The sequence below is a fragment of the Callorhinus ursinus genome, unplaced genomic scaffold (genome assembly GCF_003265705.2).
Source record: "Callorhinus ursinus isolate GAN/ISIS: 27379988/994484 unplaced genomic scaffold, GSC_fseal_2.0 scaffold20, whole genome shotgun sequence".
In the NCBI taxonomy this organism is placed as follows: domain Eukaryota; kingdom Metazoa; phylum Chordata; class Mammalia; order Carnivora; family Otariidae; genus Callorhinus; species Callorhinus ursinus.
The window spans coordinates 28,795,468-28,816,846 of record NW_027397082.1 but is presented as its reverse complement, the minus strand read 5'-3'; the positions used below and the strand labels follow the sequence as shown (position 1 = coordinate 28,816,846).

At 36.8% G+C, this 21,379-nt stretch overlaps 1 protein-coding gene across 3 annotated transcripts in view; it reads right to left on the bottom strand.

Moving 5' to 3' along the window:
- Window positions 1-21,379, bottom strand: part of BMS1 (BMS1 ribosome biogenesis factor) — a 49,784-nt gene that overhangs the window by 13,296 nt on the left and 15,109 nt on the right. For all 3 annotated transcript variants that reach the window (XM_025880626.2, XM_025880627.2, XM_025880629.2), the window contains exons 12-13: window positions 20,726-20,883; window positions 15,497-15,578 (exon numbers count right to left, since the gene is read on the bottom strand). In XM_025880626.2, coding sequence (XP_025736411.1) covers window positions 15,497-15,578; window positions 20,726-20,883 — 240 coding nt within the window. The remainder of the gene's footprint in view (window positions 1-15,496; window positions 15,579-20,725; window positions 20,884-21,379) is intronic.

The window sequence follows — 21,379 nt, the reverse complement described above, 5'->3', positions numbered from 1 at the left end:
GGACCGACAAGGGCGGGGCAATTCAGCCTCCGGCAAAGACATTTGGAAACCACAGCAACAGGCCCCTCCCCCAGAAGATCAGCAGGAACAGCCAGCAAGCCAAGACCAAGTTTACTGATCAAGGAGAATGGGAGAACTCCAGCGCTAGGGGAATACTGCACATAGAATTCATGGCTTTTTTTTACCATGATTCATTAGTTCATCAAAGTTAATTTTTGTTAACTGTTTTTTTTTTCTTTTTCCCTTTTTCAACCAACATCTTATCAATCTCTTTTTTAAAAAAAAACAAACATTTTTTATTTTTCATTTTTAGAGTCATATTTTATCCCTTCATAGTAGTTACCCTTATTTTTGGCATATATATATAAGTTGTTCTCTCTTTAAAATTTTGAGATACAGTTTCTTCTACCAGATCAAAATATACCCTAAATCACTAGTGTATGGCTCTGTTCTAGTCTCCTGCCTGATCACATTCTCTCCCTTTTTTTTTTTAAATCTTTCTTTTTTCAAACAACTTATCAAGTCCTTTTATAAAATCTTTTATAATTTTCATCTTTACAGTCATCTTCTATCCCTTCATTGTATCAACCCTTATTTTGTACATATATGTCTTTCTTCCTTTAAAATTTTAGGAGGCACTTTTTTCTAACAGACCAAAATACGTCCAAAATCTAGTGTGTGCAACTGATCTATGCACTAGCCTGATCATATTTGATCACATTCTGCTTTTTTTGTATTGTTCTGTTTTTGTTTTTTTCTTTTTTTTTCCCTTTTTTTTCCCCTTTCTTTTTTCTTTCTTTCCCTTTCTTTTCCCCTGGTTTCAGGTCTTTTCTGATTTGTATACAGTATATTTGCTGGGGACGTTGTAAACCTGTTAGCATTTTGTTCTCTCATTCATCTATTCTCCTCTGGACAAAATGACAAAATGAAAAAAATCACCTCAGCAAAAAGAACAAGAGGTAGTACCGTCAGCCAGGGACCTACTCAATACGGACATTAGTACGATGTTGGACCTAGAGTTCAGAATCATGACTTTAAAGATACTAGCTGGGCTTGAAAAAAGCGTGGAAGTTATTAGAGACACCCTTTCTGGAGAAATAAAAGAACTAAAATCTAACCAAGTCGAAATCAAAAAGGCTATTGATGAGGTGCAATCAAAAATGGGGGCACTAACTGCTAGGATAAATGAGGCAGAAGAGAGAATCAGTGATATAGAAGACCAAATGATGGAAAATAAAGAGGCTGAGAAAAAGAGGGAGAAAAAACTACAGGATCACGAGGGCAGAATTCGAGAGATAAGTGATACGATAAGACGAAACAACATTAGAATAATTGGGATCCCAGAAGAAGAAGAAAGAGAGAGAGGGGCAGAAGGTATATTGGAGCAAATTATAGCAGAGAACTTGCCTAATGTGAGGAAAGAAACAGGCATCAAAATCCAGGAGGCACAGAGAACCTCTCTCAAAATCAATAATAATAGGTCAACACCCTGACATCTAATAGGAAAACTTACGAGTCTCAGAGACAAAGAGAAAATCCTGAAAGCAGCTCGGGAGAAGAGATATGTAACCTACAATGGTAAAAATATTAGATTGGCAACAGACCTATCCACAGAGACCTAGCAGGCCAGAAAGGACTGGCAAGATATCTTCACAGCACTAAACGAGAAAAATATGCAGCCAAGAATACTATATCCAGCTAGGCTATCATTGAAAATAGAAGGAGAGATAAAAAGCTTCCAGAACAAACAAAAACTAAAGGAATTTGCAAACACAAAACCAGCCCTCCAAGAAATATTGAAAGGGGTCCTCTAAGCAAAGAGAGAGCCTAAAAGCAGCAAAGATCAGAAAGGAAACAGACAACATACAGTAACAGTCACTTTACAGGCAATACAATGGCACTAAATTCATACCTTTCAATAATTACCCTGAATGTAAATGGGCTAAATGCCCCAATCAAAGACATAGGCTATCAGATTGGATTAAAAAACAAGACCCACCAATATGCTGTCTGCAAGAGACTCATTTAGACCCAAAGACACCCCCAGATTGAAAGTGAGGGGGTGGAAAACGATTTACCATGCTAATGGACACCAAAAGAAAGCTGGGGTGGCAATCCTTATATCAGACAAACTAGATTTTAAAACAAAGACTGTAATAAGAGATGAGGAAGGACACTATATCCTACTTAAAGGGTCTATCGAACAAGAAGATCTAAAAATTGTAAATATCTATGCCCCGAACATGGGAGCAGCCAATTATATAAGGCAATTAATAACAAAAGCAAAGAAACACATTGACAACAATACAATAATAGTGGGGGACTTTAACACCCCCCTGACTGAAATGGACAGATCATCTAAGCAAAAGATCAACAAGGAAATAAAGACTTTAAATGACACACTGGACCAAATGGACTTCACAGACATATTCAGAACATTCCATCCCAAAGCAACGGAATACACATTCTTCTCTAGTGCCCATGGAACATTCTCCAGAATTGATCACATCCTAGGTCACAAATCAGGTCTCAATCGGTACCAAAAGATTGGGATCATTCCCTGCATATTTTCAGACCACAATGCTTTGAAACTAGAACTCAACCACAAGAGGAAAGTCGGAAAGAACTCAAATACATGGAGGCTAAAGAGCATCCTACTAAAGAATGAATGGGTCAACCAAGAAATTAAAGAAGAATTAAAAAAATTCATGGAAACCAATGAAAATGAAAACACAACTGTTCAAAATCTTTGGGATACAGCAAAGGCAGTCCTGAGAGGAAAGTATATAGCAATACAAGCCTTCCTCAAGAAACAAGAAAGGTCTCAAATACACAACCTAACCCTACACCTAAAGGAGCTGGAGAAAGAACAGCAAATAAAGCCTAAACCCAGCAGGAGAAGAGAAATCATAAAGATCAGAGCAGAAATCAATGAACTAGAAACCAAAAGAACAGTAGAACAGATCAACGAAACTAGGAGCTGGTTCTTTGAAAGAATTAACAAGATTGATAAGCCCCTGGCCAGACTTATCAAAAAGAAAAGAGAAATGACCCAAATCAACAAGATCATGAATGAAAGAGGAGAGATCACAACCAACACAAAAGAAATACAAACAATTATGAGAACATATTATGAGCAACTCTATGCCAGCAAATTAGATAACCTGGAAGAAATGGGTGCATTCCTAGAGATGTATCAACTATCAAAACTGAACCAGGAAGAAATAGAAAACCTGAACAGACCTATAACCACTAAGGAAATTGAAGCAGTCATCAAAAATCTCCCAACAAACAAAAGCCCAGGGCCAGATGGCTTCCCGGGGGAATTCTATCAGACATTTAAAGAAGAATTAATACCTATTCTCCTGAAACTGTTCCAAAAAATAGAAATGGAAGGAAAACTTCCAAATTCATTTTATGAGGCCACCATGACCTTGATCCCAAAACCAGACAAAGACCCCATCAAAAAGGAGAATTACAGACCAATATCCTTGATGAACATGGATGCAAAAATTCTCACCAAAATACTAGCCAACAGGATCCAACAGTACATTAAAAGGATTATTCACCACGACCAAGTGGGATTTATCCCTGGGCTGCAAGGCTGGCTCAACATCCGCAAATCAATCAACGTGATACAATACATTAACAAAAGAAAGAACAAGAATCATATGATCCTCTCAATAGATGCAGAAAAAGCATTTGACAAAGGACAGCATCCTTTCTTGATCAAAACTCTTCAGAGTATAGGGATAGAGGGTACATACCTCAATATCATAAAAGCCATCTACGAAAAACCTACAGCGAATATCATTCTCAATGGAGAAAAGCTGAGAGCTTTTCCCCTAAGGTCAGGAACGCGGCAGGGATGTCCACTCTCACCACTGCTATTCAACATAGTATTAGAAGTTCTAGCCACAGCAATCAGACAACAAAAAGAAATCAAAGGCATCCAAATCGGCAAAGAGGAAGTCAAACTCTCACTCTTTGCAGATGATATGATACTGTATGTGGAAAACCCAAAAGACTCCACCCCAAAACTGCTAGAACTCATACAGGAATTCAGTCAAGTAGCAGGCTATAAAAATCAATGCACAGAAATCAGTGGCATTCCTATACACCAACAACAAGACAGAAGAGAGACAAATCAAGGAGTCGATCCCATTCACAATTGCACCCAAAACCATAAGATACCTAGGAATAAATTTAACCAAAGAGGCAAAGGATCTGTACTCAGAAAACTATAAAATACTCAGGAAAGAAATTGAAGAAGACACAAAGAAATGGAAAAATGTTCCATGCTCATGGATTGGGAGAACCAACATTGTGAAGATGTCAATGCTACCTAGAGCAATCTACACATTCAATGCAATCCCCATCAAAATACCATCCACCTTTTTCAAAGAAATGGAACAAATAATCCTAAAATTTGTATGGAACCAGAAGAGACCCCGAATAGCCAGAGGAATATTGAAAAAGAAAAGCAAAGCTGGCGGCATCACAATTCCGGACTTCCAGCTCTATTACAAAGCTGTCATCATCAAGACAGTATGGTACTGGCACAAAAACAGACACATAGATCAATGGAACAGAATCGAGAGCCCAGAAATGGACCCTCAACTCTATGGTCAACTCATCTTTGACAAAGCAGGCAAGAATGTCCAATGGAAAAAAGACAGTCTCTTCAACAAATGGTGTTGGGAAAATTGGACAGCCACATGCAGAAGAATGAAACGACCATTTCCTTACACCACACACAAAAATAGACTCCAAATGGTTGAAAGACCTAAATGTGAGACAGGAGTCCATCCAAATCCTAAAGGAGAACACAAGCAGCAACCTCTTCGACCTCAGCCAGAGCCACTTCTTCCTAGAAACATCGCCAAAGGCAAGGGAAGCCAGGGCAAAAATGAACTATTGGGATTTCATCAAGATAAAAAGCTTTTGCATAGCAAAAGAAACAGTCCACAAAACCAAAAGACAACCGACAGAATGGGAGAAAATATTTGCAAATGACATATCAGATAAAGGGCTAGTATCCAAAATCTATAAAGAACTTATCAGGGCGCCTGGGTGGCTCAGTCGTTAAGCGTCTGCCTTCGGCTCAGGTCACGATCCCAGGGTCCTGGGATCGAACCCTGCATTGGGCTCCGTGCTCAGCGGGAAGTCTGCTTCTCCCTCTCCCACTCCCCCTGCTTGTGTTCCCTCTCTCACTGTGTCTCTGTCAAATAAATAAAATCTTAAAAAAAAAAAAAAGAACTTATCAAACTCAACACCCAAAGAGCAAATAATCCAATCAAGAAATGGGCAGAAAACATGAACAGACATTTTTCCAAAGAAGACATCCAAATGGCCAACAGACACATGAAAAAGTGCTCAACATCACTCGGCATCAGGGAAATCCAAATCAAAACCTCAATGAGATACCACCTCACACCCGTCAGAATGGCTAAAATTAACAAGTCAGGGAACGACAGATGTTGGCGGGGATGTGGAGAAAGGGGAACCCTCCTACACTGTTGGTGGGAATGCAAGCTGCTGCAACCACTCTGGAAAACAGTGTGGAGGTTCCTCAAACAGTTGAAATTAGAGCTACCATTCGATCCAGCAATTGCACTACTGGGTATTTACCCCAAAGATACAAATGTAGGGATCCGAAGGGGTACGTGCACCTCAATGTTTATAGCAGCAATGTTCACAATAGCCAAACTGTGGAAAGAGCCAAGATGTCCATCGACAGATGAATGGGTAAAGAAGATGTGGTATATATACACAATGGAATATTATGCAGCCATCAAAAGGAATGAGATCTTGCCATTTGCAACGACGTGGATGGAACTGGAGGGTGTTATGCTTGTGAAATAAGTCAATCAGAGAAAGACATGTATCATATGACCTCACTGATATGAGGAAATCTTAATCTCAGGAACAAATTGAGTGTTACTGGAGTGGTTGGGGGTGGGAGGGATGGGGTGGCTGGGTGATAGACATTGGGGAGGGTATGTGCTACGGTGAGCGCTGTGAATTGTGCAAGCCTGTTGAATCACAGATTTGTACTTCTGAAACAAGTAACGCAACATATTTTAAGAAAAAAGAAAAAGAAGATAGCAGGAGAGGAAGAATGAACGGGAGTAAGTCAGAGGGGGAGACGAACCAGGAGAGATGATGGACTCTGAAAAACAAACTGAGGGTTCTAGAGGGGAGGAGGGTAGGGGGATGGGTTAGCCTGGTGATGGGTATTAAAGAGGGCACATTCTGCCTGGAGCACTGGGTGTTATGAACAAACAATGAATCATGGAACACTACACCAAAACAAATGATGTAATATATGGTGATTAACATAACAATAAAAATTTAAAAAAAAACTCAGATCTCAGCGGCAACACTGGGTAAACCAGGCAGCACTGGTAAAGGGGGTGCTTTAAAGCCCCACTGACAATAAGTGATGAGGGGAAGTGTTCGCCTTCCCCAAAGAGCCTGAATCTCCTTTCCTCCACCAAGATACACCAGGTTATTGTCAAAGGGAGATTCTGCCAGGCATGAGGCTCTCCTCCCTCATCTGAAAAAAATGTGTACCCTAGGAGGACCAGCAAAGATATCCCCACAGCAAGCAAACTAGCCCTACAGGCCAAGACAACCTCCCCCCACCTAGCCACAACAGGGGGCCCAGACTAGGGAAGGTCCTCTGTCTCCTCAGGCAGTACCCGCAGAGACCGGTAGCATCAGATAAACTAAGCAGATCAAAATAGTACCACAAAAGCTCTAAAATTAAATTGTCTTTGGAACCACAGCCCATAAAGTAGACCAGGACCTGCACACTAATCCTAAACAAGAGGACTGCATGCTAAAATAAAAAGATTACATAGGACCCAGTGTCTCCTAACATAAAAACCAAAACGTGTAGGATGCAACAGATAATCACCTGTCATACCCCAATCCGGGAAAATTTTAACTGAAATGTGAAAAGATATCTGACATCAACAATAAAATGAATCAGATCTTGAAATTATCTGACTTGTACTTAAAGCAGCCATTACCAAAATGCTTCATCAAGCGACTAAAAATCCTTTGGCAACAACCAAAAAATTGAAAATCTCAGCAAAGAAACTGAAGAACCAAACAGAAATTATAGAACTGAAAAATACAACAGAAGAAATTTTAAAAGCTTGCTAGATGGGCTCAATAGTAAGAGTGGAGATGACAGAGGATAGAATCAGAGAACTTGAGGCCAGATCAACAGAATTTATCCAGTCTGAACACTGTGGAGGAAAAACAGCCAAGAAAACAAATGAGCAGAGCCTCATGGACCTGTGGGGCAGAAACAAAAGATCCACCATTTATATGACCTCATAAGGATACCTGGATTGAAAGAAATAATGACTGAAGCTCCCCAAATTTGGTAAAAGACATAAACCTAAAAGATTCAAGAAGCTGAGCAAATTTCAAACAGAGTAAACCCAACGAAATCTTCACCAATCAAACTTCTGAAAACTGAAAACAAAGATAAAAATCTTGAGAGAAGCCAGAAAGAAATGACAGATTCACACCAATTCAAAATGACAGTGCATTTCTCCTCTGAAATCAGAGGTCAGAGGGAAGTGGTACATTTTTCATGTGCTGAAGTAAAGAACTGTCAGCTATGATTCTACATCCAGTGAAACTACCCTTCAGAAATGAGGGGTTGGAAATAAAGACATTCTCACATGGATAACAACTACAGGAATCTGTCGCTAGCATACCTACTCTTAAAAAGTGGCTAAAGTGGGGCACCTGGGTGGCTCAGTCAGTTAAATGTCTGACTTTGGCTCAGATCGTTATCTCAGAGTCTTGGGATTGAGCCCCACATCGGTCTCCCTGCTCAGTGGGGAGGTCTGCTTCTCCCTCTCCCTCTGCCCCCTACTCATGCTCACTCCCTGGCTCTCTCTCTCTCTCAAATAAAATCTTAAAAAAAAAATGGCTAAAGAAAGTTCTTAAGCAGTAAGTAAATTATAAAAGAAGAAATCTGGGACTACTGGGAAAAAAAGAAAAAACAAACAAAAGACCAAAAGCATGGCTACATACAATAAAATAACCTTTTTCTTATGAGTTTTTAAAATCATATTTGAAGATTGAAAAAAAATTATAGCACTATCTAATACACAAACCAATAATATTTAAAAGTGGGAAAGATAAAGGGACCGAAATGGAAGAAAAGTTTCCACGTTACTCAAAATGATAAAATGCTGGCACCAGCAGGCTATTATATTACAATGAGCAACAACTACAAAAACTAGAGACACTCAAACACTGTAAACATGTCAAGACAGAAGAAAATGAAAACAGAGGAAAGACAGAAGAATTAGAATCAGAGTAAACAAACAACAGTAAAATATCAGACTTACACAATTACATATAGTAAGTACCTTAAATGTAAATGGCATAATATACCAATCAAAATACAGATTGACAGAGAGGACAGAAGCACATAATCTACTATACATGCTGTTTACAAGAAACTCCCCCTTAGATTTAACAACTCAAGTAAGTTGAGAGTAAAAGGGGAAAGATATACTGTGTAACCCATCTTTTAAAAAAGCAAGAATGGCTAAATTATTATCTCATAAAATAAACTTCAGAGCAAAGAAAACTATCAGAGCCAGAGAAAAACTTAACTGAACTGTAAGGCCTAAAATTTCATGGGCTGCCTTGACATCCTTGAGCCTCACAGGGTCCCAAAGGTCTAGCAGTGAGTAGGCCTACCAGATATGTCCCTGCCCTATGGGAAAGGCTCCCCATCCCGATAGTTCTTTTTCAGTTGGACCACCCACACCCCACCTATCCCTCAACCTAACAGGTTTCACTTCACCTCTCTGCCAGCCCATTAATTTATTCAAACACATTAATCACATCCTGTCAAGGGAACCAATGGTCATCCTATGCTCATTTAGGTACAAAGCCTTTCTCCCAAAGCCCCTGGTTGTTCAATCTCTGCATGGCATGCAGTATTCCCTTCCCTCAGGCTGTGAGTGTATGTGACTAATAAACTGCTGTCAATCGCATCTGTCCAGTGTCAGGTGTTGTGTGTTCAGCCATCCCCATAACCCTAGAGCTGGAATCTCTCCTTCACCAATGGGGTGAACAGGAGGTGACCATAATACACAACAACAAAAGGATCAATCCACCCGAAAGACATACCAATCCTAAATGTATGTGCACCAAACAGAGCCTCAAATATAAGAAGCAAAAATTGATAGAGCTGAAAGAGATAGATAAGTCCAAAATAATACATGGTGACTTCAATATCCTCCTCTCAGGAACGGATAAAATTAAGTCTGAAAATCAGCAAAGATAGAGAAGATTTGAACAATACAGCCAACCCAACAGAATCTAACTGACATATATAGAACATGATACCCAACAACAACAGAATAAACAATTTTTAAAGCATCCACAGAACATCTATCAAGACAGGGCACAGTCTGGGTAATAAAGCAAATCTAAACAAATGTAAAACATCTGAAATCATGAGTATGTTCTTAGAATATAATGTAATTAAACTGAAAATCAGTAACAGAAAGACACGAAAATTCCTAAACATTTTGTAGTTTGCAGGCAAAAAACACTAAATAATGCATGGATCAAAGAGAAGTCTCACAGGAAACAGAAAAATGCACAGAACTGAATTAAAATTTGGGGGGAGTGGCTAAGCAGTGCAGAGAAAGCAATTTACAGCACTAAATGTTCGTATTAGAAATGAGAAAAGGTCTCAAACCAATAATCTAAGAAAACTGAAAAGTACAAAATAACCTAAAACAAGCAAAGAACAGAAATAATAAAGATAAAAGCAAAAACCAATAAAATTGGAAAACTGAAAAATGGAACACAGAAATCAATGAAACCAAAAGCTGATTATTTGAAAAAAATCAACAAAATTAATAAACCTACTGACAAAGAGAAAAAGGAAGTGGATACAAATCACCAATTATCAAGAATGAAATGGGGTTACCACAACCGATCCTGCAGCCACTGAAAGGTTATTAAATGAATACTATGAGTATTATACTCAGAATACCCAAGCTAGCTTCTTGGAGAAGGCACTTAGTGAAACTTTCACTTTGCCAAAAGCCTTTGAAATTCCTTGAAAACCATAAGATAGCAAAATTCAGAAATCCATTCCAAGATGGAATAAATAACCTAAATTATTTAAATTATCCTATAACCGTTAAAGAAATAAAACTTGTCGTTATAAGCTCCCAAAAAAGAAATCTCCAGGCCCTGACCATTTCACTGGAGATTATACCAAACATTTTGAAAATTAACATTCCAATTCTACACAATCTCTTCCAGTAAACAGAAAAATTGGGAATACTTTGGAATCATTTTATGAAGCCAATATTACTCTGACACCAAAACTAAATGAAGACAGTACCAAAAAAAATCCCCCAAAACAAAAAACCAACGCTATAGACCAGTATCTCTTATAAACTTAGATGCAAAATTCCTTAACAAAATACTATCAAATAAAGTTCAACAACATATAAAAAGAATTATATATCATGACCAAGTGGGATTTATTCCAGGTATGCAAAGCTGGTTCAAAATTCAAAAATTGATCAATGTATTCCACTATATCAAAAGGGTAAGGAATAAAAAATTCATATGATCATATCAACTGACACTGAAAGGCAATTTACAAAATTCACCACCCATTCATAATTTAAAAAAAAAAGAAAAAGAAAAACATCTCTCAGTATAGCAGGAATACAGAAGAATGGAGCACATAAAGAGCAGCCACAGAGAAACCAAACTAACATCATACATAATAGTGAAAAATACTGGGAACAAGGCAAGATTTCCTCTTAGCACTAATCCTAGTCATTATATAAGAAAAAATTTAAATTAAATATAAATATATTTAATATACATATACATATAATTATAATTGCACTGCTGGGTATTTACCCCAGAAATACAAAAACACTAACTCAAAGGGATACATGCATCCCCATGTTTATGGCAGCATTATTTTCAATAGCCAAACTACAGACGCAGCCCAAGTGTCCGTTGATAGATAAATGGATAAAGAAGATGTGGGGTGTGTGTGTGTGTGTGTGTGTGTGTGTGTGTGTACACACACACACACAGGAATATTATTCAGCCATCGAAAAGAATGAAATCTTGCCATCTGCAACAACATGGATGGATCTAGAGAGTATAACGCTAGGAACAAAACAAATGAGCAAAGGAAAAAAGAGACAAACCAAGAAACAGATTCTTAGCTATAGAGAACAAACTGATGGTTACCAGAGAGGAGGTAGGTGAGGAAATGGGGATTAAAGAGTACACTTATCACTATGAAAAAATAAATAAATAAAATGATTATAAATAAGTAAATAAAAATAAAAGGCCACAGGTTGAAAAGAAATAATACTGTTCCTATTTGCAGATAACACAACTATGTAAAAAATCCCAAGCAATCTAGACCAAAAAAAATCCCCTCCCAACTAATAAGTGGGTTCAGCAGAATAGAAGATAAACACATAAAAATCAATCAAAATGAAATACTTCAGTATAAACTTATCAAAATATACTCACCATTAGGATGCCAAATATTACAAAACACTGATGAAGGAAATTAAAGACAAATAAATGCTCCTGGATTAGAATACTCAAAATAGTAAAGATTCTCCCCAAACTGACCTATAGGTTTAATGCAACTCCCATCAAAATCCCAGCAGTTTTTTTGTAGATACAGACAAGCTTATTCTAACATTTATATGCAGTCACAGGCCCTAGGATAAACCAACCTTCAAAAAGAAGAATAAAGTGAGAGGAATCACTCTACCCAGTATTAATGTTTACTATGTAACCACAGTAACCAAGACAGTGTGGTATGGGTGGAAGGCCTGACACATGAATCAATGCAACACAAGAGAGAACCCAGCAATAAACCCACACAAAGATGCTTAACTGATTTTTGACAAAGGTGCAAAAGCAAATCAATGAAACAAAAAGTGCTTGAAGAATATACACCTCAGGCAAAAATATAACCCTTAACCTAAACCTCACACCTTATAAAGAAATCAAAATAGGGGTGCCTGGGTGGCTCAGTCAGTTAAGTGGCCAACTCTTGGTTTCGGCTCAGGTCATGATCTCATGGGTTGTGAGAGCCCCACATGTCAGACTCCACACTCAGTGGAGAGTCTGCTTGAAGATTCTCTCCTTCTGCCCCTACTCACGTGCATGCGCACTCTCTTCTCTCTAAAATAAATAAACCTTAAAAAAAAATCAAAATAGATTGCTGCCATAAACAGAAAATAAGAGTATAAAATTCTTAGAAAACAACATAGGCGAAAATCATCAGGATCTAGGAATAGAAAATAATTCCTAGACTTGACATGATCCCTAAAAACGATAAAATGATAAAGTGGACCTCAGCAAAACTAAAAGCTTTTGCTCTGTGAAAGGCCCTATTAAGAAATGAAAAGACAAGCTACATACTAGGAGAAAATACCTGCAAACCACATATCCAATAATGGAATAAAATATATAAAGAACTCCCAATATCCAACATTAAAAAAAGAATCCAATAAGAAAAATGGCAAAAGACATCCATGAACATTTTATAAAAGAATACACTGCAAATAATAAAATGTGGCAAAAATGATAAAATGCTCACCATCATTAGCCATCAGGGAAATACAAAATGAAACCACAGTGAAATACCACTCTTAGACTGGATAAAATAAATAATAGTGAGGACATCAAATACCGGCAAGGATATGAAGAAACTGGATCATTCATATATTACTGGTGGAAATATAAAAAGGCCCAACTACTTTGGCAGTTTCCTATAAAGCTAAATATGCAATTACCATACAACCCAGCAACTGTATTCTTAGGCATTTATCCCAGAAAAATAGGAAGTTCATATTTATATAAAAACCAGTACATAAATGTTCATAGCAGTTCAATTCTCAATAGCCAAAAACTGGAAACCCAGATGTACTTCAGTGGGTGAATGGTTAAACAAACTGCTACATCCAGATCAGAAAGTACTACTTACTACTCTGCAATAAAAAGGAATGAACTACAGTCACATGCAACAACTTTCATGGACCTCTCTAGGGAATTATGATGAATGCGGGAAAAAATCAACCATAAAAAGTTACATATTGTATGATTCCATTTATTTAACATTCTTAAAAATTTTAACATTATAGAAATGAAAAACAGGTAAGTGGTTGACAGGTAGGAACTTGGAGACGGGTGACAGCAAGGAGCTAAATGTGTTTAAAAAAGAGCAATACAAAGTATCCTATGGTGATGGAAATATTCTGTATTATAACTGTTTGTAGATACATAAACCTACACATGTGATAAAATAGCACAGAACTAAACACACACACACAGACAAAACATACGAGCATAAGTTAAACTGGGGAAATCTATGTTAAGATCAGTGGATTGAATCAACATTAATATAAAGGTTGTGGTTTTATACTATATAGGACACAGTACAATATACAAGAGATCTCTCTGTCTTAGGTCTTACACATGCATGTCAATTTAATTCAGTCTACAATTATCTCAAAACAGGAAGTTTATTTAGAGAAAAAACACTAAACCTTGGGTCACGACAGGGGCAAAGATTTCTCAGATACATTACCAAAAGCACAGTCCATTAAAAAAAAATTGGCCTTCATCAAAATTAAAAACTTTTGCTCTGCAAAAGACACTGTTAAAAATATGAAAAGACGAACCTCATACTAGGCAAGGATAATTAAAATCACAAGTGATAAAGGACTCCAGTAAACTAAACAGATTAAAATACTTCATAAGAGATTTGACAAACACTTCACCAAAGAAGAAACAGATGGAAAATAAGCACACAAAAATGCTCAATATCATTAGTCATTAGGAAAATACACATGAAAACCATGAGATATCGTTCTATACCTAAAGATTATCTAAAACTAAAAAGACTGACTGTATATCAAGTACTGGCAAGGACATGGAATAACTGGAAATCTCATAAAGTGCTAATGGCAATACAAAATGGTACAACCACTTAGGAAAACAATTTGGCTATTTCTTAAAAAATTAAACATACATCTACCACATGATCCTTTCAGCCCACTCTGAGGTATGGACCCAACAGAAATGAAAGCAGTTGTTCATACAAAAACTTGTGCAAGCATGTTCACAGTAGCTTTATTTGCAAGAGCCAAAACCCAGAAATAACCTAAATGTCACCAACAGGTCAACAGACAAACAAACTGCAGAGCATCATACAATGGAATACTACTCACTAATAAAAGAAATCAACTATTCAGCAATAAAAAAGGACGAAGATGCAACAGGATGGAATATCTCAAAATAATTATGCTGAGTGGAAGAAAAGAGTACATACTGTATGATTCTACTTATATAAAATTCTAGAGGGTACAAACTACTATATAGTGGCAGAAAGCGGTTGAGTGGCTAAAAGAAGAAAAATATTTACAATCAATGAAAGAGGATAAATATCCTTTAAAGAATAATTTTACAAATCAGTAAAAAAACACATTAATACCCCATTAGAAAAATGAGCAAAGAACACAAAGAATTCAGCAAAGAAATGCCATAGCCAACATACCTTAAATATTCTCACTTACTAGTAATCAAAAGAATGCCAGTTATAAATATAAAAAGAAACAATTTTCATTTATCAAATTGCCAAAAATAACATTTTTTTTAAATGGGTAGTATTCAATATTGAATGAAAGCAGTAAAATGTGTACTAAGATACACTGCTTAAGGGCATATAAATAAGAACGACTTTCTGAAAAACCTTTTGGGAGTTGTGGTTCATAAAATGACTCAACAATTCTAACTTTTATGAATCTAACTTATGAAAATAAAAAATGTGACCCAAGAGTTATTTCAAGGTGCTCCAGTGCAGAGTTATTCATAATATGGACAAGGTAAATTGCTTAAATGAGAAACTGTGAACTGAATTACGATATGAGAGAATTAAATCGTAAACATGAAACCTCTGAAAAAATTTAATGATACAATTTATATAAAGTAGGATTATAACTAGAAATTTTAAAAATTTGTAAATGACTGGAAATAAACTCAAAAAATTAACAAAGGTTTTTTAACAGATGGTGGAGGTTATGGTATGACTTTTTATTCTAGATGTTCTATAATGTATACCACCTTCATTATTAAAAAGAAAAATATGTTATTTGAGTTTATTTTTCACATACACAAAAACCCATTTTTAACAAACACATGATAAGATTTATGGAAAGCCTCCCACTTTTCTTTAAGGTCCATTTCTAATAAGTCAGTTAACCAGGGGAAGAAAATAAGATCACCATAAAAAGAGGAACCAGAATATTACCCATAAACTCCTCTGTCAGCGTTCCCCAAAGCATTTCACATTTGCCTATTATTTCCAACTTTTTAAAGATACAGAATAAAATATAGAGAAGACAGTCTTCTCTGAAAAATAAGGCCCTTTACTTACCATCTTCTGCTAAAATCTTGGCTGCATCTTTCTCCTCTTCCCACTTCCCAGTCACAAAGCAATCTCTGATACTGTTCATAACCTTACACAGAAAAGTCAGCACTTAGTTGACATGTTCCAACCACTCAACGAAACAACGGAAATTAAGAAACAGTAGTAGGTGACAACTTACCTTTAAATACTTTTCAAGACACATTTTTTTTGGAAATTCTCATTCTAACTAGACATATGAGATATGTTAATCTTTGATGTAGATAGTATAACCACAGAGATAAAAACTTAAATGTTGTAACATTAAGCAGTGGATGGGGAGGTACTATTAGCTCACTGACTTCATAAGTAAACAAACGTATTTCCTAAAGCAACTGATTTTCAAAGATTATTAGTATTCCTAAGGCAATGCAGTTAGACAGCATTTAGAAAGTTGGTTTTACTATTTGTTAATCCACACTTATTGTGGCTATTTGAAAATTTAATTACTTGACCAACGATAATTTTCTGACAAAGGCTAAATGTCCTGGATAAACACGATCGGGCAGAAAGTACTGATGAAGTTCCCAGTCTCAGACCTGCTAGATCATCTAGTATATACATGTAGCAGATGTTGGGTGCCCCCCTTAAATACAGAGTAAAACCTGTACACAACTCTCTGTTTCAGAATCTCTTTCCTGGGGAAACTGACCTATGACAGATTATGTCATTCACTGCCAAGGCCTTAAAAGCACACTTATAGAAATCTTCAGATAGGTCCTGGCTTTCACCTCAATCATATTTTGGTCATGAATCATGTTTTTCATATACAACCTCACTCTCAAAGAGCAGCTTTGAGGCTAGCATGATTACAATGGATGCAAAAGCAAATCTGTTCATTTACTCATTTCTTCATGCTTATAATCACTCACTAAATATTTACTAAACATCTGCTCTATGCCAAGAAGCTTCGTAGGCAACTGAAGGATGGCAGACTGTTAGAAGAAAATCCTTACTTTCACGAAAATTAACAATTGACTTAGGGGAACCAAAGACCAAAAAATAAAAAAATTGACCCTCCACGAAAAAAACACTAAACAAACCAAAGGTAGAAGGGAACTTCCTCAACCTGATAAACAGCATCCATGAAAAACCCACAGCTAGCATCATACTAAATGGTTAAAATAGAGAACTTTCCCCCTAAGATCAGGAGTAAAACAAGGCCGTCTCCTCTCACCACTTCTATTCAACACTGTACTACACGTTCTAGCCAGGACAATTAGGCAAGAAATTGAAATAAAGGCATCTAGTTTAGAAAGGAAAACTACCTCTACTCATAAATGATATGGTCTTATATATAGAAAATCCTAGGGATCCACTGAAAAACTTTCAGAATAAATGAGTTTAGCAAGGTTGCAAAATACTAGATCAACATACAACAATAAATTTTATTTCTATACACTAACAATGAACAATCCAAATATAAAATTGAAAAAACAGTTCCTTTTACAATAGCACTGAAAACAATAAAATACTGGAAATAAGTTCAATAAAAGAAGTGCAAAGCTTATACTCTGATAACTACAAAAATGTTCTTGAAAGAAATTAAAGATCTAAATAAATGGAAAGGCATCCCATGTTAATGGAACAGAAGACTTAATATTGTTAAGATATCAATACCATCCAAAGTGATCTACAGATTCAACACAATCCCTATTAAAATCCCAACTGGCCTCTTTGGAGAAATGAAAAAGCTGATCCTACAATATAGAAAACCCAAAGGATCCAGATAGGTAAAACAATCTTAAAAAAGAAGAACAAAGCTGGAGGACTCACATTTTCAATTTTAAAACTTACTACAAAGCAACAGTAATCAAACAGTAAGGTATTAGCATAAAGAAAGATATAAGTCAGTGAAATATAATTAAGAGTCCATAAATAAACCCATGTATCTATGGTCAAGTGATTTTCATTCAGGGTGCCAAGACAAGGCAATGGGGAAAGAACAGTCTTTTCAACAAATGGTGCTAGGACAACTGGGATATCTACAGGCAAAAGAATGAAGTTGAACTTATCTCACACCAAATACTAAAATTAACTTGAAATGGATCAATGACCTAAATATAAGAACTAAACTCTAAAACTATTAGATGAAAACATAAGAGTGAAGCTTCATGATCTCAGATTTGGCAATGGTTTCTTAGATATGATACCAAACACAGAAACTCAACAGAAATACAAATAAGTTATACCTCACTAAAATTCAGAACTTTGTTGGGGCGCCTGGGTGGCTCAGTTGGTTAAACATTTGCCTTCGGCTCAGGTCATGATGCCAGGGTCCTGGGATCGAGCCCCACACTGGGCTCCCTGCTCAGCGGGGAGACTTCTTATCCCTCTCCCTCTGCCCCTCTAGCTCCCCAACCCCACTCATGCTCTCTCTCACACACTCTCTAATAAATAAAATCTTTAAAAGAAAAATTTAATTTTGCACTTTAAAGACAACCTACAGAATGAGAGAAAATATTTGTAAATCATATATCTGACAAATTGAATATATAAACAACTTTTACAACTCGATGACAAAAAAACACAATTTTTTAAATGGGCAAACCATATGAATTGACATTTCTTCAAATGGCCAGTAAGCACATGAAAAGATGCCCAATATCATTAGCTATCAGAGAAAAGCAAATCAAAACAATGAGATACTACTTCACACCAACAGAATGGCTATAATAATAATAATAATAATAATAGTAATAACAAGTGTTGGTAAGGATGTAGAGAAATCAGAAACCACATACACTGCTGGTGGGAATGTAAACCTGTGTAGCCACTTTTGGAAAGAGAAATGAGGGAACAAACAAAAAAACTCTGTTTTCAGTAATCATATTAATAGTAACGTGCTAATGTTATTCTGACACTATTTTGTACATAAGTGGGGTAAAGCAAATGAGTGATTATACACTTTTCTAATTTCATCATCTTGAAAGTCAAACGGAATTAATTCCCCAGTGGAAAAACAGAGATACAAAAGTAAAATAAAAGAGGTTAAATAAGAACTCTGCAGTTCCGAATCCGAATTGGAAATAACTATGAATTCTAGCTTTGGTCACTGAAAAGCCTAGAAACAATGACCAATCCATAGTAGTGTGTATTCCTATAACTAGATTGTGATGCTGAAATACCATTTTGTACTAAAAGAAATCAGGACTTCTTATAGTTGCTTCCCAGTCTGGCATCAGAAATGTAGAAGATGATCCTGGAATACCTCATCATATCAGATGGCAAAGAAGCAATCAAAGACTATTAGGATCATGTCAAAAGAATTTAGGAACCAACTTAAAGAGACTCCCACTGGCCAGAAATGGGATAATAGGAGTATCCATAAGGATAACAAGTTCAGTGGAAGGAAACACTCAATATTAAAGTCTGTGAATTCAAAATGATACTTAAAAAAAAAAAAAGTCACATTTGGAGAACCATTCTGAAAACTAATAAAAAGAAATCAAGTATTTATCCTGCTTATATGGAACTAAGTAACCAAATAGTTGATGAGGGGAAGTTTTCTTTATTGAAGTATTCCAGATAATAAATAAAGAGCAATTTGAACAGAATCTCACCATTTTACATCCTTAATAAGTTAATGGAACTAGGCATTGAGGATCAACAGATTTTAACATCATAAGATGATTTTATGTGCCTCCTAATAGACAAACACCACCCTTTAGGAAGCTGTCTTCCCCAAAATTAAAAAAAAATAAACCAAAAAAACCCCTAAATCTAATCAAATTTCTAGATGTGCTGTCCATAGGGTAGCTACAACCACGTGGTTATTTAAATTCTAATAAATTAAGATTAAATAAAACTAAAATTAAATTTAAAATGTAGTTCTTCTGTCTCACTAGCTACACTTAAAGTACTCAAGAGACACAAGTAGCCACACTGGACAGCTCAATGATCGATAGATCATTTCCATCATCACAGACAGTTCTATTGGTATTGCTCTGCACCATTTTACAGGAAATACAGAAGAGAGGAGCCTGGTAAACTGCACAGAAGGATGCAATGCAATCCACAAAAACCAGAATATGAGAAACTCTACACATCAGTTTCTTAAACAAATAAAATATATGGGAAAAAAAGAGATGGATGGAGGGGACTGTAGATTAAGAGACTGAAAAGGCAGAGTGAAAACTAACCCCCCCAAAATCTGATAAAACTAACCGATAGTACAAACTTGGAGGATGAAATTATGAAGAAAAGGGCACCTGGGTGGCTCAGTCGTTAGGCGTCTGCCTTCTGCTCAGGTCATGATCCCAGGGTCCTAGGATCGAGCCCCACATCGGCTCCCTGCTCCGCGGGAGGCCTGCTTCTCCCTCTGCCCCTCCCCCTGCTTGTGTTCCCTCTCTCGCTGTGTCTCTGTCAAATAAATAAATCTTTAAAAAAAAAATTATGAAGAAAAGTAGGCAATGATTACCATACGAGTCATGGCTCCTTGTGTGGGGAGGACGGGACTGTGACTGGGACGGACACACGGTGGTTATATGGGTCCTCACCTAGTAATCCATTACTTTAAACAGTTGTTTTTATGTGGTTTTCTATAATCTGTATGAAATTTTACTGCAAAAAAAAGTTACCTAAAATCTCATAAAGTGCTTAAGTGCTACTCAGTGAATTAAATTAAGTAATATGATAGTGATCAGGCCTCTCTAAGGAGTGATATTTAAGCAAAACTGAATGATCAAAAGAAGCCAGCCTTAAGAACATCAGAACATTCCAGAAGAGAAAACTGAGGGGCAAGAAGTCTAAGATGGAATTAAGCCTGGCAAGTTTGAGAACTCAATGAACTCCAGTGTGACTAAAGAGTGGTGAGCAGGGGAAGAAAATTTACCAGTATCATGGATTTTTTTGTTTACAAACAGTAGAAATTATAAATGTTAACTCAGGGACATGAGGTATATCCTAGTTATAAAACACAAAATATTTCAAATATATGAAAAATTATGTGCAATGCTTCAAAATTAACATTAACACTACTATCCATTTTCCATTTCTCCATAACACATGCACACAGTCTGCCTAAACTCAAAACACGTTATTGCTTAGGATGCAGTCCAATATCTGGGGGAATGTCCTATTATCTCACAAAAATGAAAAGCTAGTAACAGGCAGGAAAGACTGAAATCACATAATCTTCTTTTAGAACAATTCCCTAATTGCCTCAGAAGTCAAACATAGATTCATATTCAGCCTTACCTCTTCTAAATCCCAATCATGGGGCGCCTCCACATGAAATCTGGAGCAGTCCAAAGAGTCAAGCTTGTGTTTACACTCTCTTGAAGGCTGGCTGACACGAAACAACCCTCCAAGTTCTTCCCTGGTATCACCATCTTCTTCTTCATTATCCTCTGTCACTAAAGAGACCACCATGATGAAAAAGTGAGAACAAATCTTCACCCTAAAGGACCTGGGACTATGGGTCCCTGTTTGTGGTAGGTATGGTGGTGTCACTGAGTGCATCAGCTCCAGAAAGAGAAAAGGCCAGAGAACTACTGCTCAATGTGTCTGGAGGACCTAGGCCCTCCTGCAAGAAAGCAGCAAAGAGTTCAGGGAGGAGACAGAATGTTGCGGGTTAGGGAAAGAAAGGGGCATTTAAAAGGCAGAGCTTTTAACTAGCATAAAGAGTTCCTCTTGAAGACTGCTGAGTCTCTAATCACTAAGAGTACTTAGGCAAATTTGCAACGACGTGGATGGAACTGGAGGGTGTTCTGCTGAGCAAAATAAGTCAATGAGAGAAAGACATGTATCATATGACCTCACTGATAGGAGGAATTCTTAATCTCAGGAAACAAACTGAGGGTTGCTAGAATGGTGGGGGGTGGGAGGGATGGGGTGGCTGGGTGATAGACA